Source organism: Truncatella angustata, assembly GCF_020726525.1.
Source record: "Truncatella angustata strain MPI-SDFR-AT-0073 chromosome Unknown BKA67scaffold_6, whole genome shotgun sequence".
NCBI lineage: Eukaryota > Fungi > Ascomycota > Sordariomycetes > Amphisphaeriales > Sporocadaceae > Truncatella > Truncatella angustata.
Window position 1 is genome coordinate 1,154,511 of NW_025763386.1, and position 27,947 is coordinate 1,182,457.

Here is a 27,947-nt window from a genome sequence, read left to right on the forward strand (position 1 = left end):
AATCACTTCTGCTCCCACTATCACTAGCTTAGATACAGTCATATATTATCCGTCATGCACTTCTATATCATCTACAGGATCCCGAGATTTACTAACCTTGTTGCGTTTAATACTAGTGGGACGCCTAAAAAGAAAAGTGTGAAAGTACGCAGGTCATGCCCAGTCATTGGAGAGGGCATTCATACTACTTAAATCGTCTAGGTTCGCTTGTATACCCGTGAAGGTTCCCACACCCATCGTGATAAAGTGGGTGTAAGTTAGGCCAGGTTTCCGTTGGTGGCCTATTGCACTTACAAAATCGATATACTTCACAGCTGGCACCAAGACGTGTTCTGCGTCAAACTCACCAAACTCAAATATCATTGTGTAAGCTGCCGAGGGTCTAAACATTTGCAACCGCAGCACTTGCCATTGTATGGAACGCGATCACCAAGGCAGTACCCTTCATTGGCATCTGACGAGCCAAAAACAGCTTCAGCGACTTAATGACCTCAAATCAGCATTTCTCCCCAGACACCGTTAACCTGGAATTGTGGGTTTTGAAGATTCACTATAATATACCGTTCGGTTTCAAGTCATACGGCCTCCCCCAGATTCTGTCCCGGAAAATATTAAGGCTACCTTTGGTGAGTTGCTTTATGATGATGATGATGTACATGCTCTCTGAGACGTCTGCCATGTTTTCTCGGGGGTTCCTTTTCATGATATCGGAACCTCCGTTCTAGTGTGTCGAGATCTGCTAGTAGCAGTCATATGTGCCAATATCCCTCCATCGCTTGTCTCTGACATTAGAGCAATACCTGGCTGCGTTCCGGGGAAGCACAACACCTCATCACTTCGGCTTCCATTTCCACATAACCCAGGTCCAACTGTCTCCTGCGGTTGAGACATTTGACGATGAAGTAGCCTATTAATACCAGCCTCGGTCATTGACTAGACGAGACACCCACTACCCTGTTTTCCGACGGTTGTGGTCACCTTGTAATTTATATTCTCACTGATATTCGACCGTTGCATTTCAAAGGCTTCTCCGTAAATGTCTTCATCGACTTCTGAAAGGCCGAGTTTACCTTTGAACGGGGTACCAAGGAGACTACTGTACGTTCGGATAAACGAAGGCTGTCATTACAGTTTATACTGGAGGTCAAGTATGCGCGAAAGATGTTGCCAACAAGCCACATGCTGTACTGGGCCGTTATATGAAGAGAGTATTGGATTGCCTCTGAATGTGCCAAGGGACGGAACATGGGCTCGATCGGCCCATTATACTTGTTGTCCGAGGGTATATGGTCAAGTGAGATCCATCTGGTAATCGTATGTACACCTGATCTTCCGGATCAGAAAAAGTCTGTCTATTGTGGAAATTTCCTGAAAATCTATCGGAAATAAAAGTTATCCCTATACAGAACTACAAATGAACAAGGCTTCTTATCAGCTCCTTGACGCCCTCTATGCAACATCACAGCGCAACAATTGCTAGTGAAACAAGGGACAGGTGAAAGAAGGAGTGTTGCTAACGTTGCAGATCGATTAAGATCCTATATACACACCGAAGGTGGAGGCTATGAACAGAAAAGTATTATGTACAAAAATGAATAATAAAGCCAAAATCTCATGCATGGTTTGCCTCTATGCACACCCTCTCAGGTTTGATTCTGATGATGCAGATTCATGAGACCTTAATAACGCCAGGAACCTGCAACAGATGTCCCCGGCCAACTGCCAATGAGATTCTTATCCCCCTGTATGTCTCTAATGCAACCCGAGACGCCAAAACTTCGTGAAATCGTTCTTAAGAACGCTTGCAAAACGCCAAGTCTCCAATAAATCGCTATTGCGGCCGTAACATGGTATGGGTATCCTACTCTTCTCTTCCTTCTGATTCTTTTGTTTCTCGCGGTCATCATCGATGGAGTGGAGAGCTAGAAGAGATCACCAAGTGAAACTCTCCTCACAAAAGTCGACAACAGATTGCTCGTCCTGTACTGCCCTGACGGCTTCGCGGACATCATCCGCCAAAGCACCGGGTCCACATACGGTCACAGCCATCGCTCCCACTTGCTCATCAACTTCTTTCTTGAGTATTGTCATGACATTAGGTCTGCCAGGGAACATTTGCACAGTGTTTGAGGCTGATTGAATCTCCTTTGGATTCTTCGGTCTGGTGATGAAGAGCTGTATCTTCAGGATCTCCTTCCGTCGGGGCATGCGAAGGACCTCGTCCACCCATGGACGAATCCACTCCAGAGCTTCATAATCTCTGATGATCCAGACGAGAGTGACGCGACGCGTAGCAATAGTGCCTGCGTTGAAGCCCTCGATTAAAGGCTTAAGGTAAGAGAGCTGATGTGTAATGCCGGTAGACCCAGCAAACAGGACAGCATGGCCGTAAGAATCCAGCGAATGGTGGCCAGCGTAAGGTCCTTCCATGGCGGCCCGCAAGGTGACAGTTGACAAACCTGTGGCGCTTGCCTTGTTGAACAAGGCACGGGTGAAACCGGTGTGAGCACCGATGACAAAGGATACAGATGTGGTGCCACGGCGAATGTCCCGTTCGGTAACCTCATCCCTGCCCTCCTTGCCATCGAAACTTGGGAAATGCTCGATCCACGCGACGGAGAATGGGTGAGACTCCCAGGGGTTGACCTCCTTGAATCGGAGGTAGGCGTGGGTGCCAGGCTTGACATCGACGTGTCGAGGAAGATGCATGGTAACTCGGCAGGCCTCACCTGGCATGGGCGAGACATGAGCCTCGGTGAAGCCCCTTGCTGACCAGTTGTAGTAGACGAGGCGAAACATGCGTGCTAGACGGTCGGCGAGCCAGAGGAGGAAGATGGCGACAACCCATGGCAGTTGAGGAAGGACTCCAATGTTGGAGGTGGCGCAGTGCACCCACGTACATGCGAAGATGATGACTGCTAGGATAATATGGACGTTTAGGAAAGTCTCATAGAAGGCGTGCCTGACCGGACCAAGAGACAGGACAAGGAGGACAAATAGGGCAAGCGTTCCGCACATGCCCGAGGCAACAAAGCTTTCAGTGAGTAGTCTGCTGTCAACACTTTCCCAGCCGCCGTCGGCGACCTGGACGATCAACCAAGCAACGGTGTGAATAATGGCCTCCAGCACTACCATGCGACCAGCCCACCGATGAATGAGGTTGTAGGTGTCAAAGCTGACCTTGAGCAGAGCGATGAGGGGGTTGTTGCGACCGGCAAGGATGATGAGCGGGACCATGTTCACGGCGGCCAGGGTGCCGGATCTACCACGGAGCTCAGCGCAGAACGAGTAGTAGTTCTCGTTTGCCCAGTTGAGGAAGAAGCAGTAGATAAGGTTGCTGGAGAGGTAGAGGAACAGAAGAATGGAGTGGAACCGAGATGGCAGTGTGCCCATGCTGATAGCATTTGACAGCTTGATCTCGCGGTTGTGTCTCTTGTTCCAAAGTGGAGCGTAGATGAGATGCTTCTTGAGACCTGGCATCCAGCTCCATTGCGAACGCTTCCAGTATGTCTGCCCATCAGCTGGCACTGACATAGCAGACACGTGTCGCAGTTTCGCCCAGGCTACCTCGATTATGCGTACTGAGAGGATTATAAGAGCGAAGATGCCGAGAGTCCACCACAGCATCTCCTTGAACAGCATGTTAACAGGCTGGTTGACGCCATTCAAGGAATGGGTGTATGGGTCGATGGTCGACGTAGCCGACGCGGAGCTTGTTGTTGCTGTGGCCACAGCTGTCTCGCGAAGGGCCAAGATTGGTGAAGGTGCAAAAGTGTCCATAGCGGCGATCCTGCGTCGTAATAGAGACATTTTGGATGTGAAGATTCAACGAGTGGATGTGCGGCCTTGGCAGTTCTTTAGAAAAAAGAAGTACGGGTAGCTGCTGAAAGCGGGCGACAGGAAGAATCTAAAGTAGTACGAAAACAAGTCCCCCTATAGACTCAGAACTGTCAAGCGCAAAGAAACTGACAGGTCAAAGGTCGAGTCACAAAAGCATTGTGACACGAACAATAGCCTGGGATGATTGATGAGCGGCGGTCTGCCTTTTCGTGACAGCTCCGGGATGTCTTTTTTTAAGTCCAGTGGCGCTGAAGGGATAAATCTTTTGTTATGGGACGATGGAGAACAAAGACAGTGTTGAGTGCAATCCTGATCCACAAGATGGGTATCCTCTGTCTCTTGGTACTGTTCCCAAGGTTTGACCACGGGACGCCAGGCCGACAACAAGGTGGTTGAACGGCTACTCAATCAAGGTAGACACGTAAATGAAGGAGTGTGACCCAAGAAGGACTAGTGCGTTGTAGATGCCAACGTAGTATCCGAAGTTGATGGTTGATGTCACAATATGTATGCGTGATGATGATGTTGTGGTGTGGTTGAGCTGCCAGCAGAGTGGGCTATCTGGTGGGACTAGTCCAAATTTACGGTGAAAGAAAGTAGTTGGTAGTCTTGTACCCTTTTTCCGAACGAATGAAAGCGACCAGCGGCCTAAGGTTTTGAAAGAGAGAACGTTGATGTATATTGCTTCGAAGCTTGATGAAGCGAAGCGGGTGATGTGGATGAATGCAAGTTAGTTTTCTGAGGGAGCAAGCTTGAGTAGCGGGCTAGCTCGAAAAATGAGTTGCTGTTATTGAATAGGGCGAATTGAATTTAATCACAATTGAAAGAACAGAGAATAGCACGAGCCACACAATGGAGGGCGAATTGGTCAAACACAGGGAAGAAAAATGACGATCGTCCAGCAAGCGGCGGCGGGATGCTTAGTTTAAAAGAGAATGTACGGATCCGTATCGTGTTGGAACCAGTCACTATCTCGCCAGCCGTTCCCGAAGCTCAACGGCGAGATCCATGATGAGTGGATTCGAGTCAGCTTGTCAGGCGCATTCTAGTCCACTCTGGGACAGGTATTCCGAGTTCCATGGAGCCTGGTCCCATGTTGGACGGCCTTTCAATGGCCTGACCATCGTGTTCTCAAGCGAAGGAGAAAGGAGGAGATGGAGTTGTCCTTGGCACGACGAGATTCAGGAGAGCGACCCGAGGCAGATCTGATAGGTCAAGCGAATCTGCACTAACCCTTGAAGCGATCTCAGGGAGCCCCCTGCAGGTGCTAAAAGCAACCACTAACCTCGCTGCTGGCCAGTCGTTTCGAAACCGCCAAAGGCCATTAAAAGCGGGCTTTTCACCTTAACCCAGCCAGTAAACGGGGGTACTTCAGCGGCTCCCACCGCTTTCTGGATTGCGGCTACGAACTGAATAAGGGCCTGCATAGGAATCATTGATTGGTCACCGCTCAGCGCTGCCCCTTTGAATCCTCAAGCGTCCATTTATCCTTGCCCGCAATATAGCACAAACGAGTCACCCCCATGGCGGGCGACAATGTAGCGTGTGTCATTCGCAATCGTGGTGCTGGATGCTATTTACAACAATCCGCCTTCTCCGGACCCCGTACGCAGAGTCCTCTCGGCCGAGGTCATGCCCGACAAAGTCTTACGAAGACACGACAAAGGGCTCGGTCTGAATTGATTATTATATGTTGCGTGGTACGCGTATGTATCTTGCAGTTTACGCCTCCGTGGGGAACAAAGACCCCACGACGGTGAGACCCTGGTCTATCCAAGACAATTGATCTCAGATACATGCACTTTGGCTACTTTCTAGGTTGGTGCCGCCCACTACTGCGGCGACAGTCGAGTCTGTCTGTCTGATCATATCGCTTGTACCGCTTGTACTATGTATTAGCAAGAGACCAAGTCATTCAGCCTCATAGCATGGCAGTCATGGGTCGAGATCCCTGAGAGTGTCCGTGGACCCGGCCGACTGTCACCAAAAGTGCTACTCTCCTCCCCCACCGTCTAATCTTCCAACCTGATTACGCCAATCACGAGAATACTGCATGCCTAGGATATGGTTCGAGAATTGACAAGGAGACCGAATTGGTCTGATTTATCCTTACAAAGACACTATAAAGCGGGTCAGAGCCAAATGACGTAAATTTCAGGAGTATACTGGCCAATTAATCCGCGGGGCACCACAGGTACCAAGACGCCAGAAACTGTCTAGTTCGGTAGGCTCGGCAAGCATGTGCCCCCTGACAGCAAGGGAGGCACGTCCACAACAGAGTTTTGCGCATGGGCACGAATATTATGTACCATCTAGAACAGCAACGCCTCGTCGTAGAGTTGCATTCCTAATCTTTCTTCACTGGGTCCATCTGATGACATCCCAGAGCCAAGCAAGCCAAGCTTCCTGTTCAACATCCACCACATTGTGCAATTGAAGAGTCTGGTCATGTCAGACCACCATGTAGTTTATCCAAATCGTCGGGTCGAGCAAACCTACTCTTGCCCCCGGATTGCCTCTCCCTTCTCCAGGATGTAAACCCGGGTACGCTTGGTTCTGCCCTCGTTCGTCTATACAGTATGGCGAATCCGAATGGATCGATTGTTTATGGCCTCATGATCAGCACATTCCACGCCGCAGCTCCGAGCAGCAGCTCGAGTTACATTCCAGCCGGAGTCAGTATTGCCTGCCATGTCCGGGTGTGCAATGGCAGCCCGTGAAAGGTTGGCAATGACAGTAATAACGCGATCGAAAGTGCGCAAACTATGACTTGCCCGAAAGTCGAATCGTTTGGATCCCTCACACACTTGCCGACGGTCTCCAGCATCCCACAATAAAGTATCGGGCCTTACTCAAGTCTTTGTTCGTGGCGATAAGGAGTTCTCATGTGAGCCCAATAAAGTCAGCTGACATGATTGGACGCCTAGCGGCGATCAATCGGCCAACACACCCCATCAACACTCAGCCGTACCGCCAAGCGTATTTGTATAAGGTGCTGCTTACTTTTATTTTTATTTTTTTTTAAGGTTGTGCTTCTAGCCCGTGTAACGTTCGGCTCTTGTGCGAGCAGCAAGATCGCCAGTCAAAGATACTGCCGGTATAGATTCTGTCGTCGGTATTTACATTATGGCCGACAATATCTTCCAGTTTGGACGACAGAAAGAAAACAACAAAATTATCGTGCGAGCAAGCACACCACCAATCGTGAACGGATAGACGGGCCACTGAGCGGCTCGCGGATCTTCTCCTACCGGCATTGCCTTGGCACGGCGCTACCACAGCGCACGACTGCCCGAACCGGTAGAATATATCAAGATGGTCATGGGGTCACGATCCGATGTACGTTAATGGGCAAAATTCTAGCAATGATGATTTGCCTATCCAGTGATGCAAATGGCGAAATTGACGCCACTCAATGTCCTCGGACCTTATAAGCGCCTTAGCGGAGGATCATATTACGGTTCACACCAACAAACGGTCTCAGAGTCCCACGATCAAATACTGTGCCTTTTAAGCGACACGCATATTCGCGATAACGCTCTCATGGCCACCCTTGAGACCAAATGCTACGTACCATATACCTACTCCCTCTTTCAATTAGCGACTTGTCAATTGCCCAGGAACCGGGACAAAGACCCGAACTCGTCGATGGTTATCATCATGCCACTCATGCGGGCTATCTTCAATTTCGTCTGACAAGAAGGATATCCCTTGCCCTCTGTCGACTGAAGTATAGCCGGTGCATGGAATCACGTGTCTGTATCAGGAAGCGCAGCACAGAACAGCACAGAGACCTGGGAGGAATTAATCAACATCCCTGGAGGCAGTTTTCTCACCTTGAGTGTCTACACAGGTCACGAAATTTGACTATGGCTTGGCGTTGATTACATCGTACCATGGAGCCGGGGGCCTCCAGATTCTCAAGCTTCCCGACATGAGATAATCACACCACACGAATACAAGTTACTGCAAGCTTGATCTTGCCACAAGGCCTCTATGAGCTCCCCAGAAATCGATTGATTTAGTGCCGAAGTCATATAATATGCAAGAGAGCAGATCGGATATTGTTCAAACCAAATGCTATACTGCACGGCAGTTTTTTTAATGCCGCCTCACTCCTTCTAATCAGCCTGATCTTGTCACGACCCAAGATCGTCATACAGACTGACGCCAACCGGTAGGCATCACACCATCAAATAAGCTTCGTATCTATCCTACAGCCTGTTCGTGTATTTCTTTCCCCCTATGGGAAGCAATATATCTCCTCAATCGTGATGTCCCATGACTTAAATCGCGATCTGATATTATCTTGCTCAATAACCAGTGGCTTGGGTTGTCTAGACAAATTCGGAAGGAATTCCAAAAAGGAAAAAAGAAAAAAGACTACCGGATGCCACCTGCGCCTTGTGTCGTCTGTGGTTAATGCTGGTGTCCAGGATAGAACCGTCAAGTAGCATGTGACGGACAGCCGTGTGTTGAAACCGGCTTGGTTAGGGCGAGAGGCTGTGGCGTACATTTACACATACCCTGCCTGGATTCGCACTCGGGACCCAAGTATGGGTCTTGAACAACACATGCCATGATGATAACGCTTCAAGGCAAGTCCCAATGGGCCACCATCAATCATGGTCAGGCACCGTGGATACGCCGAGGCAGCCATCTTGGGATCAATTACCACCATATATTCTGAAGCTATCAAGGTATTGAGGGCACTCGTTATGCTTAGTTATATTTACCCACACATAGCCCGGTGTCGAGGCAGGTCCATGGAGTTGCGAAAAGGTCTGTAGCAGTAACACCGAAGGTGCAGTCGGCTGACCAGATCGGTTGAACCCGGGCCTGTATTGCACCATCTACTTGCCGCTCCGACAACGCGAGCATCGTGATCGGCCGATTGTGGTTCGAGTACAGCTCCTTCCCGGGGCGACCCGAGGGTGGTCGACAAGGCGCCGACCTACTCTTCGCGCATGGCAAATACACCTGTCATCGGGAATGACTTACATGCCAACAATCGATCGCTGACCCGCAAGACGCGCCATGAGCACGGTTCGTAGACGCATCGCTGACCATACATACGAGACCAAGATACCGAGTCAGCCGTCGAGTTCATTCTGAAAGAATCTCAAGGATGGTAAAAATGGTTTTTAATGATACTTGAAACAACTTCTAGACGGCATACAACAAAGTAATCAATCCCACAAACTACATCCCACGAAGTAGATCGCTGGTTTTGTGGCCGGGCCACTGCCTTTATGATGACCCTGGATCAAACGGCGAGTTTGCTACTAAGCACGATTTCTTCATATGTTGCACATCCACTCCCATCCAGCCCCTTGATTAAAATACATGCGGCGAAGAGCTCCCATACTTCACGGCACCGGCCGCCTAGACAACTGGGGTTTGGTGACGGGAACATCGAGGAGACACTCGAGGATCACCTGAGGTCTTAATGATGCGTACCGCGCGTCACGTTCATAAGCTCTGGCGTGTCTTGAATCCTGTGCTTTATATGACAGACCCCGACCCCGAAACGGGTTGAGCGCTGCGAACTATTATCTCGTGCCTGTAGGAGCTTGTGTGCATCCATACTTTTGTTGACTCGCAATCGACTTGCTATGGCGCAGAACTTGGTGCGGCTTTCTGGCTACGGCCAGTAATGAGGAATTAGTTAGGCACGGTTTGCACAAATTAATTTTAAATCCTGTCGAGATCGGAGCATAGCTCTGGGCTGGCCTCAGGGGCTACTCTGCCCCTTCGTTTCTAGGTCTTGGTGAGTTCACAACAACGCCCAGGTGAGGTTGTGATCTGCAGCCTGTGGACCGTGGTCTGCGAATTCCCTGACGGTTCGCAATGTAACACACGGTCTATCACTCGTAAGAACGTGTCCGAGTGCCCTCTAGCATGTTGATTAGCGTCGCTAGACGCGAGAACCGTCTGCACGATCCTCACACCAAATAGTTATCGATCCAGCTTGGCCACAGGAAGCCTTTCCATGGGTAGTCCTACTGCACAGAATATGTCCGCTCCTTGGGGGTTCGTGCGTATGTACGATAGGGGGGCTCCCATCTAATTACTCCTGGATGACCCCGTGCCGATGGAGCGATGGCTGGGACGCGCACCCCATGGATGGTAACAGCGATACCTCGGTTATGTGAATTTGAAGGAAACGAGAGGACTTGACCTTCTTCACAAGCGAAGCGAGACTTCATTTCGATCAAGGTGAAATGGTCGCCGCCGACTTAGAAGACGTGAAGACAAGAAAGAAAGAAGAAGAAAAGGCAAATCGAAGAGCGAGATGCAATGGACACTGCCAGGTTAAAAAAGATATTTGATTGTAATCTTCTCCTTAATAATAATATCCACGATCTCGATTTCGTTGAAGGGGATTCCCTTTTTTATTTTTATATTTTTATATTTTTTACTTTTTCACTTTTCTTTTCTTCCAACGAAATTTTTTTGAAGTGATGCTGGTCTGAGACGGAGGGGAAACTACGTACTGATACAAGGTTCCCATGTGATCATGTCAAGATAGGAGGAGGGATGGATAATGGAAAAGCAACAATCGGCAAAACCATCAGTCCCCATACCTGTTGCCTCAGGATTTCGACCTCGCGCACTTCAAAGATATGTTTGCATTTTGGGGCACATTGAGTTGCTGTGTAAGAGATCTGTTAGACCATGGAGTCCAAAAGTGTAAAGTCAATAAGAAGTTTCCTGTGGAACGAATTCAAAACAATAAATTTCCACCAAGCTAGCTTAATCCTCATCGTCTCTGTAGGAAATCTTCCTCATCTCACCAAGCCTCGTTCGGGCCGCCGACAAGGCATTCTCGAGCTGCAGGATCTGTACTTGTTGCTCCATCTCTCTGACCTTGAAGGTGTGCGAGTCGAGCTTGGCATAATCCTCCTGCTCTTCGTTCGAGCCACGCTCCTTGATCAGGGCCTGGACTTGTCTGACGAGTGCTCTGCAGGCAGCACCCACAGCCTTGCTGGCGTCCTCCAGACCCTCTTGGCTCTTGCTCATGAAGCCGGCCTTGACACGGCTCGCAGCCACGAGTTGTGCGGTTGAAGCGGCGACGTCGTTGGATGCCACAATCAACTGCTCAGGGGTGGCACGGTTAGAAATGACAGCGTCTGCCGTTTCGATGAGCGTGTTGGTAGACGAAGCGACAGCCTTGGCAGCTGAGATAAGGCCTTCCGTCCATCTGTTGTTCTTCTTGTAGAATGCCGTCCTCGACGAAGAGCCGCGTCCAGCTTGGACAATCTCGTTTTGTGTTACAGTTGCAGCCTTGATGAGACGAGTAATGGCATTCGTGATGGCCAGTGCGGCATCAAGGATGGTGTCGTTGACCTTGAGCTCATAGGTCGAGTAGCCGTCACGGGGCTTGTTTCTCAGCTTAGCCAAACGTGCGGCAGCGGCAGCAATCGCGTCAGCAGCCTTGCTCAACTCGGAATCGACCAGGTCACCGATATCGCCCTTGGTGCTTGACAGCTTGGCAATTGGCGCAAACTGCTCAACCAACTTGTTCAGCTTTTGAAGATCCATTTGGACATCGTTGTTGCTGTTGATGACCACGTCCAGCTTCTGCATGTCATCCATGCCCTCCAGCCTGAAGCTCAGCAGACCGCGGAAGAACTTGACAGCGGATTGTGCAGCTTGCCGAGCGCCGCCCACCAGCGCATCACCCTTCTTCTCCTCGGGGGCTAACCTCAAGATACCCTTGGTGTTACTGCATACGTCTGCGGCAGAGCCAGCAAACACGTTGATAGCCTTGATCAAATCCGAGTAGGCAGCATTGGGGCCATCTGCGATGAAATTGTTGTACTGCGTCGCAAACTCCATAGCACTGGCTGAAGCCTTCTCAATCTGCGACAGAACGAAGGCAGGCGTTGCATTTTGGTTACCAGCCTGCATGGAAGAGTCGAGCTCGTAGAGAGCGTCGTCCACTCTGGCCACACCTGCTTGCAGGACAGAATCAATGATCTCCTTGATCTGGTCCAAGTTGGCCTCGACCAAAGTCTTCAGCATTTCATCTGTGGCCTCGTCGCCGCCGCCTTGGTTGAGCTCGAGCTCGTTCATCTTGAGCAACATCTCGTCCATGCCTGCCTTGTAGACCTCGAGTTCCTCCTCCTTTTCACGAAGAAGTGCGTCAAGGTCCGAGCTGCCGTTGGCGAGCTTGGAATGTGCCTCGTCCAGAGCACGCGACTTGGCCCGGAGAGCCTCCTCCAGATCTGACATTTCCCGGTTGTACTTGGACAGCATGACCGAGAGCTCGTTGCCCTTGCTCCGCTCGAGGTTGTCGGCCCGGTCATTCGCCATGCGCAGCTCACGCCTGAGCTTCTCGACCTCATCCTTGTTGCTTCCATTAAGGCGATCCTTGTCATGCAGAGCGCGGTCTCGCTCGCGGATCATATTCGCCAACTCCAAGTTCTTGGTCTTGATCTCGCGCTCGAGCTTCTCGCGCCTGTCAATTGCCTCCTGAGCAGAAGCAGCCTTCAGCTGTACTGACTTGAACTTCTGTAGAAGGTCCAAGTGTTCATGACGGAGCTGCGAGTACAGCTTGGCTAGTGCTTCGTACTTGGTTCTCCACGTGTTTACTTGCTCTTGTAGGGCACGGATCTGGTCGTCCCTGCTTGTGATTTGCTGGCCGAAGCTGCCTTGGATCTGACCCAACTCGCCTTCCAGTGCCTTGACCCGCTGGTCGTACTGCTGAAGCATGAGCTGATCCTGCTGGTACTGGTTTCGCGCGTTCAGGTTCTCTTGCTCGAGCTCTGCCAAGCGTCCTTGTGTCTGCCATTGAGCTTGCTGCGTCATCAGAGCTTCTTGCTCTCTGCGCTGCTGTTCCGCAAGCTGCCTCTGTTGCTCCTCGAAATCGCGTTGAGCCTGTAGTTGAGCTTGCTGTTGAGCCTGAAGCTGAGCCTGCTGTTGTGCTTGGAGCACTCGCTGTTGCTCCTCGTATTCGCGGTTTTGACGGTCCAACTCACCCTGCCAGAACTCAGCAATCTCGTCGGGTTCCTCCGTCTTGGGCGCCGGAGGAGGCGTCGGCTGTCTCTCGATCTCCCGCTTCGGTCTTGCGGGCAGTCCCGCGCCGTCCTCGTCCTCGGTCAGCAGGTTGGGCGGGTCTTGCGGCAATCTCGGGAGAGTGATGAGACTCGTCAGGTATCGCAGATTCGAGCACTCGTAGTAGAACTTGGCAAGACGGTAATGCTGGGCATTGTATCTCTCTCGCAAGGGCTCCAAAGCTCCATCGTCGCCGGTGGTCGAATGCATGGCGCGCAGCATGCTTGTGATGAACTTGTAAATACCATAACTCTCCTGAACCAGAGGCACCAGAGCTGAGATGCGGCACTCATTGTTGCCCACGTTGCGGAAGTGGGAGAAGATGAGCTTCTGGAACTGCTCGATCTTGTCTTGCAGAGCCATGAGGTCGGTGATGGCCTCGTAGCCCTCGTTGGGATCGTTGATGACCTTCAAGCTGACGTATTCCTCGTACTCGAAGGTGCCGTTGAACTCGGGGTGCTGTTGGTGGAAAGACAGCTTCGCCAGCAGGAAATAGACGTATTCACGGATGAGGGGCCCGTATCCTCGAACGCCCTCGCCGGCGAGACCGCGGTTCAGACTGTCGATCCACCCACGGTTCGCCATGGCCTCCCGAAGAGTCACAGGGTGACCTTCTTGCAACACCTTGTGCACTGTGATCAGGGCTTTGAATGTCTGAACCTCATCCGCCAGAATAGGCTGCCTGTTCCGGTCCGCATTAGCAAACGCTTCATGTGTACGGCTCTTCTTCGCCGTCCCACGTACACTTTCATGCCAGCCCAGAAGGACTGGGAGGACTTGTGGTCCCATGTGTAGACGATGCAGCTGCGCACATGCTTTCGCTTCGGGGCGGTCTCGTCGTTGTTCGTAGCTTTTCGAATGTTGATGGCCAGTTCGGCCTCGGATCTAAGAGGGTCACCATGGTAAGCCGGGTCCAGTTGCCTTGATTCTGATCTGCTCTCTGTCCAGGTGTCGCCGGGACCCATCCTGGAAGAGAGGTGCGGCACTGGAAAGCCAGCCATGGCGATGGGTGCCCACGGCAAAGGCGGCTCAGATGATGGGAGTGAGGGTGTACGCACTTGGTATGGTCTGTACGATTAGAAGCCATGTTGGGCAACTAGTTGCACAATGGCTGCTTCCTCGGGTACACAAACCGGTCCCCCTTGGAACAATGTTGGGATAACCTCGTACAACAGTGGAATAAAGCGGGAGGCGGCGGGGAGAGCGTATATCGGAATTGGGGGCGTGGGGGAGGGGGCACTGGCTAAGACGAAGGCTTCGACTCGCGATGTGACGGCCAGCCAAAAGCCTCAAGTATGATGTCAATGAGGCAGCAGGATAGCCAGAGATGGGAGACACAATAGGCAGAGAGATTTGGGCAGTCTAAAGAGCGGTACGTAGGGAGGGAGTACTGTAACCTAGACTGGTATATCTCGGATCATTAGGCGACGACAGGAAGCACAAGAAAGCAGTCAAAAGGGCCCAAAGGAGGTTTGCTAAACTCGCAACGTCAGCCTCTGGCAAAAAAAAAAACCACCACGGCAAGCTTCAACGTTTGGTCAGCGCCCGAGATTGGCCAGTGTGGTAGAAGTTGCGCATGCGATGGAGGCTGAGCATCACTGCAAGGTAGCCAAGGTGAGTTATGTAACTTGGAGGTAGCTACTACGGTGGGGTTCACTGGAGCAGGCGGCCCTGCAGCAGCAGTCGGTGGTGCATGGCCTCTGGCAGCGAGTGGTTGAAACCGGGAACAGAACAGGGAAGCTCCCAAAGCTTCTTGCTTCTCGCTTTTCCCTTCTCCCAAGGCTCGCTAACTCATAGCGGTTAGATCGCCCTGCCGGTGCAGCAACGGGGTGCCTGGCAGGCCTGGGGTGCTGTGTCGGCGTTGATAGTGTGCCCCCAACGTCACAACGTCTCTAAACTAAGTTCCTCCCATCGCGAAGCTTTGCATTGTTCAGTCTGAGATATCGCCCATCTACAGCTCGGCCCCGGACCCAATCGATATTCTCGACGGCTAATGTAAAGGCTTGAGTGAGAGCCATTCGGCTCGTCAGACTGAGACCTCGGCCTTTTATTTTTTTCCTTTCTAAAAGACCAGCCTATTTTTCCACCTCTCAAAGCTGCTGCCCTCGTGAGCCAGCACGCCCACATTCCCAAAGATGCGCACCACCACCGCGCTTTGCAGCAAGGGCTTCTGGGGCCGCTCCCTCGACGAGTTCAAGCGCCTCAGCATGATCGCCTTGACGTCCGAGGGCATCAAGGGCTCCTCGGGCCCCAGGGTCCTGCACTCCTTCGCCGAGCCCTCCTCCATATCCGAGACGAAGCTCATGTGCGACGTCGACATTGGCGGCTTCTCCAAGGCCGCGCTGGACTGGATACCACCGTCCGACGGCGACGGCGTGCCCGCGCATGCCCGCTTCCACGGAAGCATATCCACCAAGCTGCCCCCCAACAAACCCGACATACAACGCTCCGGCTTCGCCGCCTGGCGCACCCTCGACCAGCCCCCGACCATATTCGGCAGATCCGTCTGGAACATAGACATGTACGCCTACCTGGCCTTGCGCATCAAGTCAGACGGCCGCTCGTACTTTGTCAACGTCCAGACCGAGTCTGTCGTGCCCACGGATCTACACCAGCACAGACTGTTTACGAGGCGGCCTGGAGAGTGGGAAACCATTTTGATCAAGTGGAACGACTTCGTCCGTACCAACCATGGTTTTGTGGTTGAGCCGCAGACAGAAATATTAAGGCAAAAGGTCACGAGCTTGGGCATCGGTCTGACGGACCGCGTGCCAGGCCCTTTCGAGCTTTGTATCGAAAGCATGTGGGCGACGAACAATGCAAAGGAGGCCGACAACCACGAGGACCATGTACTCGAGGAGGCCCTCTCGAAAGAAGCAGCAAAGAAGGGCGGGCTGAAGAGCAAGAGCGGAAAGAACGTCAAGTGGAGCGATTGAGGTCTGCATGAGCCAAATGAAGAAAGGCATGTACGGCTCGTACCTTGGACATGCAACATCACCCACATCGTTGAGGGCAGAAAGCACATCTCTATCTGACACACTTCGGATGACCAACCCCCGTATCTATATATTCTTATGCCCCGAAAGAGGCAGAGACAGCTCGACATAGAGCTTGTATAAAAAACCCAATGAAATCTGCATATAGTGGTACATGACCACTCCCCTCTGCCTCTGCATCTACTCCTATTCATTTTCGTCATATCTTCATCTGTGCAGCATCTCGCCGTAACGCCAGATATGCTGCTGCGTAATCGTTCGCTAGGACATGCTCTCCGGCAACTCTCATGATTGTCGCTTTCTTTGCCATCATCTCGCACTGTTTGCTGATGTCCTGCATGTTGGAATAGTGGTTAAACGATTTCTCAATGGCTTCAACAGCCTTCGTCATGTACTCTCGCCTCTTGTTCGACTTGGGCGCCGCCGTGCCCGCTAACCCCATATTTGCATCGCCGAGAATCGAGTACAGCCTGGCCGTCATAGCTGAGTTCTCGCACTCTAGGCTTCGCGGTAGTACGGCGGTCAGGAGCTGCACCGCGGGCTCAAAGTCCCCGAGAGATACCAGAATGTTTGAGATGGCGCCAATGGCGGGCCACAGGTAGGGCATCAGGCGGGCGCGCCAGGCTACGTTCGCCGCTCTTACGGCTATGGTGAAGCCCTTCTGTGGATGACCGCATCGATCTAGGAGATCCGCCTTGATAAGAAGTAGCCGTACCCTGAGCGCGATGTCTCTGTTCTCATCACGCAGCTCGGTAATAAGCGATTCGACCTTGATAAAGGCCTTCTTGAGATCCCCACGCCGGACGAGGCATTCGATATGTAGGCTGTCAATGACAAATGCAAGGTCAGGCTCGAGGTCTTCCTGTTTGTTCTGTAAGAGTTGTGACAACAAGTATTCCGCACCATCTAAATCATTGCGATGCAGATCCCTTCTTAGCTTGATAATGCCCCTGAACTTGTGCCAATACTGGCTGGCCTTCCAGGAACGCAGCGAATTAGAGTCCATATTCTCCAGCCTCTGCAGAGCCTCGTCGTACTTTCCCTTCAGGGCCAGCATCGAAGCTATGCGACTCGCAACTTTGAGCTCGTCATCAAACACACAGTGCTTAGCATGGCAGCGAAGGAATACTTCGCATGTGGTAGTAGAGAGAAATGAGATTCCGAGTCGATCCCATAATGCAATGTTGAGTGACATTTGTGATCCCATCATGCTCTTCATGTTTCTTTCGACAAGTATTTGTGAGCTCCGGACCATGTGCTCAAGTGCCGTCGCAATGCTATCGCCATTGGAGAGGTTCATTTTTGCCTCGCTAACAAGAGCTGAACTCCAAAGCGTCCACATACCAGTCTCCTTCGCCTTAGCACGAAGGAATGCTAGGGATTCTTTGCCGTTGCCCAGCATACTGTTGGATTCCAAATCTCGAGTGACTTCTGGGTGCGCTCGACCAAAGTGAAAGAGCCAGTTCAAGGCGAAATTGAGACAGGTCATGTCTCGGTTCTCTCTTGCTGTGGAAACAGTCTCTAGCATTGCAGCTACAGCTTCCTTGTAACAGCCAAAATCGGACTGTAGAACAGCTAAATTCATAAGCGCATACTGGTAGAATAGCCTATCTCTGTGATGCATGGTGTAGTCGAAATACCGATGTAGGCAATCGAAAGACGTTGAATAGTCCCCTGCCCTCCAAGCGTCGAGGTAGCTTCTTAATGTCAGTACATCCGGATATCATGGCTCAAAAGCATAGCACTTGCCTTAGATAATGCGACAAGCTCGGAATCATGTAGCTGTCGTTCAGTAAATCATGAAATTGGTGGCGGATCTCTAGTGGAATCCGGTTGCCATATTCTGAGTAATCCAGTCAGCAGATTTACAACATCCATGTTTCCCCTGAGAACGTACTCTGCATCTGCTCAATCTGGAATTCCAACAGCTTCTCAATGTCATCCGTGCTGACTGGCAAAGTTGAAGTTGGGTCATCTCTCAGCATGTCTCCGTACGCCACACTAGCAATAGCCTCAATGTCCTCACCCCAACCATGCTCACCCTCAAGAAGCACATTGTCAAAGCTCAGCCTCTGAAAAGACGGCGTTTTCTTCCTATAGTAAGCCGCAGTGGTTTGACGGTATTTGACAAAATCTTTCCACAACTCGAAAGCGTTCTCGAATCTCAGTCGGCTGAACTCGAGCTGTCCTTTCCGGATAAAGGCTCCCAAAGGCGAGTTGCGCGACAGAACAATGGCCTCTGCGTCAGGTGGCTCAATGCCCATCTCTGCATCACGACGAGTCTCCTCTTTCGTCTTGGCTAGCAAGTCCGCACGACGCTCGAAGAATTCGTGCAGCGCGTCGAGCGAATTGATCTTCCATAATTTGTCCAGAAAAACATACCAAAGACTTCGACCGGGAATGCCAGCTGCGGCTGTGTACGGACCCAGCACCTTCTCAAAGTCCGCGATCGAAATCACCAGGCTGACCGTGCTTTCGGCCTTCTTCCAATGGCCACTGGCATTGACAGAGCGAGTGATATCGCTGTCGATCAGGTGCGAGGTTGTGAAAGAGAGCACCTCTACCATGGCCGAAATGGGTACGGCTTTCTCGACATACAGCTCGATCAGGGCCAAGAGCCCGATCTTGGCTGGAGTGAGAAAGCGTGACATCTCCGTAGCTTGTGCTCAACATGTATGTGTCCTTTCGTCGGAGCCCCCAGGCGTCATAGTGGTCAAGAGAATTGTGCCGAGCTTAATCACCAGAGGTGCCCCTGTCAAAGCCTGGCGAACACAATACCCCATGTGTTAACGTCCATGTGTTGCAGTGGTAGTTGTGTGAACAACTTCAGACGGCTGCGCGGGGTTCGAGTTTTTGAACAAGATGAGTGCTGCGACTCGCAACCGTCTGTTCAATGAGACTCACCAGGTTTGCTGAAAATACCACTTCTAGAAGGCACAACTTTCGTATCTTTTGTCCCTTCCTCAACGTCGCGATTGAGCGCGTTCAGGTGTTATGCAACAAACAGGCCTGGCGTAATGAGCTATAATTGCATAATTCTCTCCTGACCTTGACTTAGCGCGGCTAATTGAACTGCTAAAACTGAGTAATACTGTAACAAACAATAGAGACCTCAATACACAGCTAAATCATTGAACTGGAATGTAATTAGATTAATGACATGAACAGAATTCTCATTCGAGTTATAACCATTATGCAGTCCGGGTCTTTTCTAACAGTATAGATGTATGTTTTATCTGTCACGGATATGCTTAAACTTGAAAGTACAACACGAAGTGCTCGATAAGTCATGTAAATCGGAACCAATGAGATGGGAGAGTTACTTCTTTGATTGCTGATATCACTACTGCCGCTCTCATCATTTGGGTTTCTAATGATACCATAGGAATAGTCGACTCGTATCGAACTACTATGCTGATGCTGAGAACAATGGCAGATAAGGCGATAGAGCTCCTGGCTCAAGGTTTGAGCATTTATCCGGAATTCCCAGTAACTTTGCTTCTCTGAACAATAGCCGAGACTCTAAAGTTACAGGCCTGAAATATCACAAGTAATCACATAACCCAATTAAAATCATATCGTCTGCTCTTGAATTCAAATCCCGATGACTACCATATATTTAAGAATGAAAACTCACTGTAATCTCCAATCCCTGTATCACGGACTCAGGAAGGCGAGACGCGGCGGAAGCGCAGATGTTTTGTAACCGTTAAATTTCATTTCGAAGTACAAGATGATCTTCCAATTCGAGGAGAAAGTCGGCCAAGTGGTTTCCGGAACTTGCCTATTCTACAGATATCAACACCATAATACGTATACTAGACCCGCCATATCTAGTGACAGGAACCGAGCAGATTCTTGCGGGATATAGAGCAGCACATATTACACACTGGAGCACGCCGTGAGGGTGCATGGCAATTGGTCATGAATTATATTTCATATCATCCAACACACGTAGCAATACGTTTTATTTCGGTGATCATGACTCCCCAACAAGAAATTCCATTGTGCAACCTTATCTCATACGTCGAAACGGCTTCACCCTGCAGAGTCGTTTGTCAAACAAAGCAATACAACAATATTGAACGGTTATGCACCCATGTTCGTGACGAGTTTCCACCAACAGCACACATGTACTGGATGTTACATGTACATGAGTCTATCCTACTCCTCCAATTCTTCAGGGCAACCTAGTTACTGAGAACCTTCCAAATCTCGACCCATCTCGGTGTCATCCTCGCAATCGGCTCGGAGAAGGGCCATCGACTGCGTCGTTCTATGGTCTCTGGAAGGATGGCCGGTTCTCAACTCCTTTAAAATGGCTCCCATGTAATCGAAGCGCAGGTTGCCAAGAGCGTCATATCGGGGACGACCAGCCTGTGGTGACGTTAGCTGTCTCCCGTAACTTAGTCAAGCCAATACACCTACCAGAAGAGTATTGTGAGGGAAGTACATGGATACGGTACCATACTCGATCTGTTCTTATGTCAGTATTAGGGTTACTTGAGGGAGCACATAGTGACAAACTCCGATTTCGCGAACGTGCCAGTAAGGCTCGCCAGTGGCATCTGACAGACGCTTTGCTTGTTTCTGCCCACTGTTAGAACTATCGCCTGGAATCACCCGAGTATATACGTACAGCAAGCTCGTCCTTGGTCTTCTCTGGGCCAGCAAGAGATCCATCGTTCTGTGGCTCATTAGTAATATTCATTCCCAGAGGTGGTGTCGTAACTGACCTGAGCATAATTATTCTCGTAACTGTCGTACATTCTGGCGTAGTGAAGCCAGATGTTGACAATCGACTGTGGAATCCGCATCTCATACGGTCGTGGAATGTTCTTACCCAAACCTGCACATTTGTGCAAGTCTTCAACATCGAAATGTCTCATCATTGGATGATCCTGTCGGGTATTTCGAAAGTAATCAAGCCAAGGAGTACCCGGGCGCCAGCGGATCGGGGTATACAGCGGACCAATAGAATCCCAATGCTGATTGCCGCCATCAAGAGGAGTATGGATGACAAAGGCTCTGTTTCCATCGAACTCAGCAAAGACAGACGGACCGTAGGGAAGTCCGAGGTTGACGCCGGGGAGTTGGTAGTATTCCATCTGCTTCTTGGTAGCCGCGTGCCAACGCTGGGCCATGCTCATGGTCTTGTCGACAAGGTCGTCATTGAAGATTTTTTGGGACTTCGCGTAAAGGGTGCAAGTTCGGCTTACGACGCCTGCTCTCTCAAGACGATCAACACACTTGCGAAGTTTGAAGCTGGCGGTCTTAGCTCGGCAGTAGTGCTTGGTGAAAGCGGGAATAGCATCGTCAATGCCCGTCGGAAAGTACATGTCGCGAAGAGCCTTCAAACAATCGGGGAAGTCCTCAAAGTGATACTCGGGGAGACCAATAGTGAATGAGAAGTTGCCGCGAGGTCCCTTCAGGTCGACAAGAGCTTTGGCGTCACGCTTGCTCAACATTTGCCGATGAACGTGTCGTGGGTAGCCGAAGACGACCTCCCAGGCCTCAATTTGCTCGAGCATGTTTTCGGCATCACCCAGCCAGTAGCGAGCTTCGACAAGCTTGACAATCGCGTTGAATTGTTTAGCAGTGTACTGATCCAACCTGGACTCGGAGGCAGCAAGCCACCCAGGCACCTCATAACTGGTGTTTGATAGCAGGAGGACAAGATTGGGGAATGTGATGTCTGTATTGTCAGTTTTATTGCTTACATGAGTAATCACTTCTGTATAAATACTTACAGGGCACAGTAGCGTCAAGATGAAGCGCTTCAAGGGTTTCAGCCAGGTTGAGCAATGACTCAACGCTCAGATCATGTTCTTTGGCAATGGCCATGGCCAGCTTGAGAAGAATTTCTTCAGTCGAATTCATCATATTGGTAAGCAACATGACGGTGCGATGAATGCACGGCGTTGTGTTGTGATGGCGGGAAAAAGTGTTATTGGAAATGTCCAGTATCTCGAGGACTTGATCGGTTGCCCAGAGACGTGGGTAAGCACGCAGACCTTGAAACCGTGTCGTCGATGAATACGTACAGTCCTTTAATAAAAGCCCAAAGAGCATTAATGCAACAAATCGTTGATTGCAGATGGAATGTCCGGGTGCGACTGTCGACCCGCATGTTGAGGTGACCGGTTATTCCATACACCAAAGGGTATGTAGCAATACTATCGTGTAAATAGAATAACTATTCATTCATAATATTTACTCATTTAGCTCAGCTCTCAGGGTAACCATACCATGAAAACTACTATATGCCGCCTCGGAATTTATGAAATGCTAATTCATTTTTACAACATGTTGTCATTGTCTGGTTGCTATTTATCTCTTCAATAGCAAAGTTGACCCAAGCAGATTTATCGCAAAGTTCACGAGACATCTCAACATCTGGACCTTCTCATTTGTGTATTGTTATTACAACGAAAACGGTACAACTTCAAGTTAGTTATGAGCGATGCTGTGTCCCAAAAGTACAGTTCATATCGAGAAGTAAAAATCAATTAGTAAAAGACCTGAAGCGCTCACACGGATCTTCGGAATATCTCTCCAAGCTGGTGGACAGGACATTCCAGATTTATGAGTTATATTATCGTATTGTGAGTCTATCCCAACTGTCACAGCGTACCTTTGTGTGTCTCACTATGTTGAGTAGCCACATATTGAGCCATGCATTCCTATCAACGAACATCATGCGCTACACCTAATCTCATGTTCGTAAAAGAACCACTTGTATCATGCTACTGAAATTGACAACATACCCGTGTATTAGTATGCAAGAGCGAAGTTGCCCAACCAACAAAAGTCCATAGAATGTCAGATAAGCAGCTAGTCAAGACGTATAAGCAGTCCCAGCTCCACATTGTTTCGATTCGGACCAAAGTCATCAAAATGGGCTTTGGTGGCTCCGTGAAATACATTCGTAATTTTTTACTACACCTAGCTCACAATCTTGGTTGACGACACCTGCCTTCAAACCCCAACGAACATTCATTAGCCATCCAACAGCTTCAACTGACGCTCGTGACTTGATTCGTTCGCCATGTCCTACGATGATCGCGACAACAGCCGGCCTGGCTATGGTGGTCTAGCTGGCTCTCTTTCGCTTGAGTGCTGGGAACATTTGCGCATCCAGCTCAGCCCCTACAACCGCGTCATTGCTATCGAAGAGAGCGATTACAATGCCTGGACCGACGAGACGCGTGCCTCTATCCTCCAGATGTTCATGTGAGTAAAAAGCACTTTTCACCGACCAGTATTCAAGCCTGCGTCAAGTCCACTCTCCGCAGCAGTTGTGCCATGTTTTCTTCATAGTATAACACATCTCATTTTATGTCATCCCTTCTTATACAATGTATCAACCTGATTTATCCCATCGTATGCCATCCTATCTCGCTTTACTCTATCGTACACAATAAGAATATATTACTAATGACGACAGGAGCAACACCGGCCACCACCATGCCCACTTCGTGCGCGACTCCGGCGGCGGCCGTGTCTTCCTCGGCGCCATGCAGGACCTGTCGACCCGGGACGCGGCTATCATCGACATGCCCGGCTTCGGGCTGCCGATCATGATCCCGCGTGCCAACCTGTGGGATGATCCCAGCCAGAACGGTTTCGTCACCAACGTCGACAACAACAACAATAACAACAACAACACCGACACCCATTTTCTTCTGCAGCAGGAGCCCGCCGGCCTGGGTCATCTTGCGGCAATAGCAGCAGCAGCGCCTCCCTCCGCCTACCCCGAGCCGATGGGCTTTGCCGGCCCCATGACGATGGTTATGCCAGGCGCCTCGGCCTACGCTCTCCCCGAGACCCCGGAGCAGCAGACGCCCACCAAGCACGCCTCGTCGCGCAAGCGCAAGCCCGCCGCCTCAAAGACGCCAGCATCGCGCAAGCGCGGCGCCAGCACCAGTCGCAAACACGACGACTGCGATGACAACGACGACGACTACCACCCCCGCGGGAGCGGCCGTGGTGGTGTGGGCATCAACCTAGTGCAGCTGCCCGAATTCAACGCTGCTGTTGCCGGGGCTGAGGACTAGAACTCCCTGTCCTTAGCAGCAGCAGACAACAACGACGACGACGGCTTCCAGATCAACCACGTCTCGCGATACCGCAAGAACGCCTACCGATCTGGTGCCCCGCGCCCACAGAATGCCTTTATCCTCTACCGCTCGGCCATGTGCAAGGAGGTCAAGGCCAAGAATCCCGGGGTCGAGAACAAGGAGCTCTGTAAGTATGGAATTTCATTTCATTATTTTCTTGGTGCTGTCAGGGCTTTTCTCTTAAAGAGTTTTTTTTTTCATCATCTTCAACTTCATCTTCTTTCCTTTCCCTACCAATCCAGTTGAACGCCTACATTTGAAACCACCAGCTAACGGGGGTGCGAACTCTCCTATAGCCAAGCTACTAGGCACCATGTGGCGCGAGCTGCCCGCGCCGGAGAAGCTGGTCTGGAAGCGCCGGCAGGAGCAAGCCCGCAAGGAGCACGAGACGTTGTACCCGGGCTACAAGTACGAGCCCAAACCGGCCTCGGAGAAGAAGAAGAATGAACAGCAGCAGACGACCGCCACCCGTACCCCTCCCCCGAGCAGCAGCCGCGGCATCGCACCGCCTTCCGGCCACCGCTACACCATCGGCTACACGACTCCTCGTCAGCAGTGGCAGCAGCAGCAGCAGCAGGCACCTACGCCCCAGTCGATGCCGTACCGCTTCCCGTTGGCCTTTCCGCAGCTGGCCGTCGAGAATCTCTTGCAGCACGTGCCGGACAACATGTCCACCGTCATGAACGGCCGCCCGGAGAACCCGTACAACGGCGGCGATCCAGAGGTGGGTCACCACTCGCCTAGTGTCGACGATACCGCCGTGGAGGCACGGATCTTGACTTCGGTCGTCGAGCTTAGTATCTCTGGCGCTGCTAACGAAGACCAGGAGCTCGGCAAGGACAATGATGATGATGCCGAGGAGAAGGAGGTTGTCGGCACTGATGAATTTGGTTATTTCAGTCTGCATTTCGAACACCCATCGCCCGTGCCTTCCCTGTCGTCCCTGGACCAGCTGCTCACATGGGGCCTGGAGAAGGATGATGACCCGTTTCTTTACGACGAGTAGGCATGAGGTTTGGTTTTTGGTTTGGTGTAAGCCGGACGCGGCATGTCATTATGAGTATTTCTGGTTTTTCGTTTCCTCCCACGGAACAGTTCATGTGTACGTAATATAGATAGTGAATGACCGCCATAGCAGCCACTCGATGACAATAATTGTGTTGAAGACTTCTGTTTTGGTCATGACAAATGCGTGTTGTTTTTTGTCCAGTACTACATAGCAGGTGACTCAAACGCCTGCGACTTTAGTATCGCTTGCTTAAATCAAATAGAACATTACACCCTGCGCCAAGATTCGGGAGACTCCGGAAACCTTCTAAATATAGTTCACAAGAAGCAGGAAGTACAACTTTGAGCTTGAAGATCTAAAGCTAACAGGCACGACAGTTACTCAGCCGTTTCTTCAATCTTCTTCTCCTCGGTGTCAGCAGTAGCTGGGACTGACTCTGGTGCTGACTCCGGTATAGCAGCAGAATCAGCAGTAGGCATATCTGTAGGCGGCGCACTGACTGACGCGGGCTCTGGGGCAGCCGCTAGTATGGGTTCCGGCGCCACGTCCGCCCGGTGCTCGTTTCTAGAGTCATGGTGTCTGTCGAGCACAGCCTCAAGACCACCAAGCAGATCAGGACTCTCAGGTTCAGGTTCTTCGGTTAAGGGGACAGTTGCCGAGAACTCTGTCTGCACAGGATTCAAGGAAGGTAGCGTTGTCGTTGGTACCTCTTCAGCAGTTGTCGACACTTCTGTGGCAGGGGCTGTAGAAAGGTCTGTAACCTCAGTAATTTGTGTGATGGGTGATGGTACTGTTGGTTCGAGTGGCCCATCTTCAACTAGCACTTCTTCGACTGGTACTTCTTCAACTAATACTTGTTCAACTGGTGTTTCTTCGACTAGCGCTTCTTCGACCGGTGCTTCCTTGGCTTGTGCTTCCTTGGCTGGTGCTTCTTCAATTGGTGCTTCCTTGGCTGGTGCTTCTTCAACTGGTGCTTCTTCAACTGGTGCTTCTTCAACTGGTGCTTCTTCAACTGGTGCTTCTTCAACTGGTGCTTCTTCGACTAGCGCTTCTCTGATTGGCTCGGGGTCGACCAACAATACCGGCTCTTCAACAGGTTTGACGAAGTCTTCGACGATCGGTAATGGGGTTTCAGAAATGCTTTCTGTGGTGGCCACTTCAGGAATGAGGGTGGGTTCTGTGAGGACAGAAGGCTCTGCAGGCGCGGCTTCTTCGTCATTGAGCGGGATTTTCGTCGTCTCGATGATTTCCGCCACTACTGCTTGATCAACACCTGTGTCTGTGCTAGAAAGGACCCTGCTCTCAACACTGGTCTCTGGCTGTGTCATGGGCGCAGCATCTGTCATCTCTGTATCCTGGGGAGTATGAGTCTCAACGATTGTGGTCTCTTGGACGACGGGCTCTGATACAGTCGGTCGTGGTACTTCAACACTCGGCACAGGATCCGGTATAGGATTTGATAGTAAGCTCGACTCCTGCACAGGGGCACTGGCCTCTGGAGCAGAGACTGGCGGTAAGCTCGGTAACAATAGCTCAGTTGGTGACGGTACCAATACGTTCTTCAGGGGGCTTCCCTCGAAATGAGGAGAGTTCAGGTATGTTGGAGGCTGAATAGGGGCAAGTGCGGTCGGTGGTTGTGTTTGTGAGACTTCGGGGAGTGGCTCGTCCGTTGAAAGATCCATAGCGTCTGGGTCTGGGTCTTGGACAGAAGTAGTGATGGTTGGGGGCCCAACAGAAGGCGAGTGCTTGATCTCCTGGTCGGTACTGCCTTCCTTTGCCGCAGGCGTTCCCTTTTCGCTCTCGGCAACTTCGCCCTCGTCTTCGTCACCTTCCTCCCCATCTTCGCCGTCTTCGCCGTCGTCGTCGCCTTCTTCGTCATCATCGCCATCTGCCATTTCGCTGTCCTGGCGCGTATTGTCCTCGCCGCCCTCCTGCTTGATGCCCTAGCTCGAGTTAATAGACAGAACACATTAGCACAGGGACGTAAGCTCACATCATTAGCACCTCCGGGCTTAACGCCGCCTTCGCCAACACCAGCACCAGAAACCCCAGTCTGGGAAACTGAGGGACCAGGCAGCGGCAGGATCTTCTTCTTCCGGCCTCTGCCAGGACCCTTGGCCTTCCTCTTGGGAGGTGGGGGACGTCTCCGTACAGGGGCACCAGCTGCAGCATCAGCATTCGCGTTGGCTGTCGGCGCCTGCACGACCGTGGTGGAGATGATTTCGCCATCGACAGGCTGACCGTGGGCAAGGATGACCTCTTGATCGTACGGGTTACCAGCAGCATCAATGCGCCGCACTCTAGCCTTGGTGACGGTTGGGCCAGACGTGTTTCCGGCGGGCAGGCTGGAGGACAGTGTCACCGTGCCTTTCCTCCTCTTGGCCAGATGCGAAATGGTGGGACCCTCGGCATTGCGAGGTATCTGCTTCCAGACCTTGACCATGTAGCCTTTGGTAGTGGGGTCCTCGTCCTTCTTTTCTGGCTTCTCCGGGGCGGTATCCGCCTCAGCTTCCTCTTCTTCAGCGGGCGCGGGTCGTTTGTAGAGTCGTCCGGAGCGGGCTGCTCGTAGCAGTTCCTGTGTATGGGTGGGCAACAGATTCGAATCCTTGGGCATGCCATGAGGCAGTTCGATGGCCCAGACGTCGTTCTTCTGAGTGGTTTCGACCTGAGAAGGTGGTGATATGTTCACCCATTCCTGTCGCCATTGCCGAACGGGTAGGCCTGTTGAACGCGATCAACACATGTGCATGAAAACTGTTCGCGATGGAAGTATACCTTCGAAATCGTCATGTTCCTGATAGCCAGCTCGGTTTCCACGCCTAGTGGTGGTGTGAGTACGCATCTACGGGGCGTGATCAGTCAAGTTCATGCAGGGAACAGCATACGGGGTATCTCACTGTCGGCGCCATTGTAACAAAGGCT

General features: G+C 51.2%; 8 protein-coding genes across 8 annotated transcripts; 2 read left to right on the forward strand and 6 right to left on the reverse strand.

The window, feature by feature from the left end:
* Positions 1 to 1,932: 1,932 nt before the first annotated feature.
* Positions 1,933 to 3,810, reverse strand: BKA67DRAFT_660593 (putative FAD binding protein; the record flags this gene model as incomplete). The annotated part of the gene is made up of 1 exon (XM_046107663.1): positions 1,933 to 3,810. The coding sequence occupies one exon, from the start codon at positions 3,808 to 3,810 to the stop codon at positions 1,933 to 1,935; it is 1,878 nt and encodes a 625-aa protein (XP_045956084.1).
* A 6,512-nt stretch (positions 3,811 to 10,322) lies between these two features.
* BKA67DRAFT_338436 (ANTH domain-containing protein) lies at positions 10,323 to 14,188 on the reverse strand. Its single transcript, XM_046096282.1, has 3 exons — positions 13,959 to 14,188; positions 13,645 to 13,785; positions 10,323 to 13,582 (listed from the first exon to the last, which is right to left on the reverse strand). The coding sequence occupies exons 1-3, from the start codon at positions 13,985 to 13,987 to the stop codon at positions 10,597 to 10,599; spliced, it is 3,156 nt and encodes a 1,051-aa protein (XP_045956085.1). The 5' UTR covers positions 13,988 to 14,188; the 3' UTR covers positions 10,323 to 10,596.
* An 847-nt stretch (positions 14,189 to 15,035) lies between these two features.
* On the forward strand, positions 15,036 to 15,836 carry BKA67DRAFT_660595 (complex I intermediate-associated protein 30-domain-containing protein; the record flags this gene model as incomplete). Its single annotated transcript, XM_046107664.1, has 1 exon — positions 15,036 to 15,836. One exon carries the CDS (start codon positions 15,036 to 15,038, stop codon positions 15,834 to 15,836), a length of 801 nt encoding a protein of 266 aa, XP_045956086.1.
* Positions 15,837 to 15,965: 129 nt separating this feature from the next.
* On the reverse strand, positions 15,966 to 18,666 carry BKA67DRAFT_338466 (anaphase-promoting complex subunit 5-domain-containing protein). The gene is made up of 3 exons (XM_046096283.1): positions 17,794 to 18,666; positions 17,646 to 17,739; positions 15,966 to 17,593 (listed from the first exon to the last, which is right to left on the reverse strand). The coding sequence occupies exons 1-3, from the start codon at positions 18,545 to 18,547 to the stop codon at positions 16,096 to 16,098; spliced, it is 2,346 nt and encodes a 781-aa protein (XP_045956087.1). The 5' UTR covers positions 18,548 to 18,666; the 3' UTR covers positions 15,966 to 16,095.
* A 1,424-nt stretch (positions 18,667 to 20,090) lies between these two features.
* Positions 20,091 to 21,968, reverse strand: BKA67DRAFT_680130 (uncharacterized protein; the record flags this gene model as incomplete). The annotated part of the gene is made up of 6 exons (XM_046108893.1): positions 20,091 to 20,273; positions 20,325 to 20,372; positions 20,536 to 20,583; positions 20,633 to 21,591; positions 21,647 to 21,910; positions 21,941 to 21,968. 6 exons carry the CDS (start codon positions 21,966 to 21,968, stop codon positions 20,091 to 20,093), a joined length of 1,530 nt encoding a protein of 509 aa, XP_045956088.1.
* Positions 21,969 to 23,236: 1,268 nt separating this feature from the next.
* On the reverse strand, positions 23,237 to 23,590 carry BKA67DRAFT_571969 (uncharacterized protein; the record flags this gene model as incomplete). The annotated part of the gene is made up of 1 exon (XM_046103262.1): positions 23,237 to 23,590. A coding segment is annotated over exon 1 (271 nt), but the record flags the coding sequence as incomplete, so codon positions are not given.
* Positions 23,591 to 24,040: 450 nt separating this feature from the next.
* On the forward strand, positions 24,041 to 24,461 carry BKA67DRAFT_488445 (high mobility group box domain-containing protein; the record flags this gene model as incomplete). Its single annotated transcript, XM_046096950.1, has 2 exons — positions 24,041 to 24,143; positions 24,313 to 24,461. Coding segments are annotated over 2 exons (252 nt in total), but the record flags the coding sequence as incomplete, so codon positions are not given.
* A 941-nt stretch (positions 24,462 to 25,402) lies between these two features.
* On the reverse strand, positions 25,403 to 27,934 carry BKA67DRAFT_660599 (uncharacterized protein; the record flags this gene model as incomplete). Its single annotated transcript, XM_046107665.1, has 4 exons — positions 25,403 to 26,968; positions 27,019 to 27,746; positions 27,801 to 27,867; positions 27,923 to 27,934. The coding sequence occupies 4 exons, from the start codon at positions 27,932 to 27,934 to the stop codon at positions 25,403 to 25,405; spliced, it is 2,373 nt and encodes a 790-aa protein (XP_045956091.1).
* Between the last annotated feature and the right edge of the window lie 13 nt (positions 27,935 to 27,947).

Bases quoted from the DNA above. Each gene is read 5' to 3' on its own strand.
- BKA67DRAFT_338436 (XM_046096282.1), bottom strand. From the start codon at position 13,987: ATGGCTTCTAATCGTACAGACCATACCAA. The intron at 13,786-13,958 runs GTGCGTACACCC...TGACCCTCTTAG, and splicing joins AATCGTACAGACCATACCAA to ATCCGAGGCCGAACTGGCCA. The intron at 13,583-13,644 runs GTACGTGGGACG...GGACCGGAACAG, and splicing joins TTCTGGGCTGGCATGAAAGT to GCAGCCTATTCTGGCGGATG.
- BKA67DRAFT_338466 (XM_046096283.1), bottom strand. From the start codon at position 18,547: ATGTCACGCTTTCTCACTCCAGCCAAGATCGGGCTCTTGGCCCTGATC. The intron at 17,740-17,793 runs GTACGTTCTCAG...TGGATTACTCAG, and splicing joins CCAGATTGAGCAGATGCAGA to AATATGGCAACCGGATTCCA. The intron at 17,594-17,645 runs GCAAGTGCTATG...GACATTAAGAAG, and splicing joins AGCTTGTCGCATTATCTAAG to CTACCTCGACGCTTGGAGGG.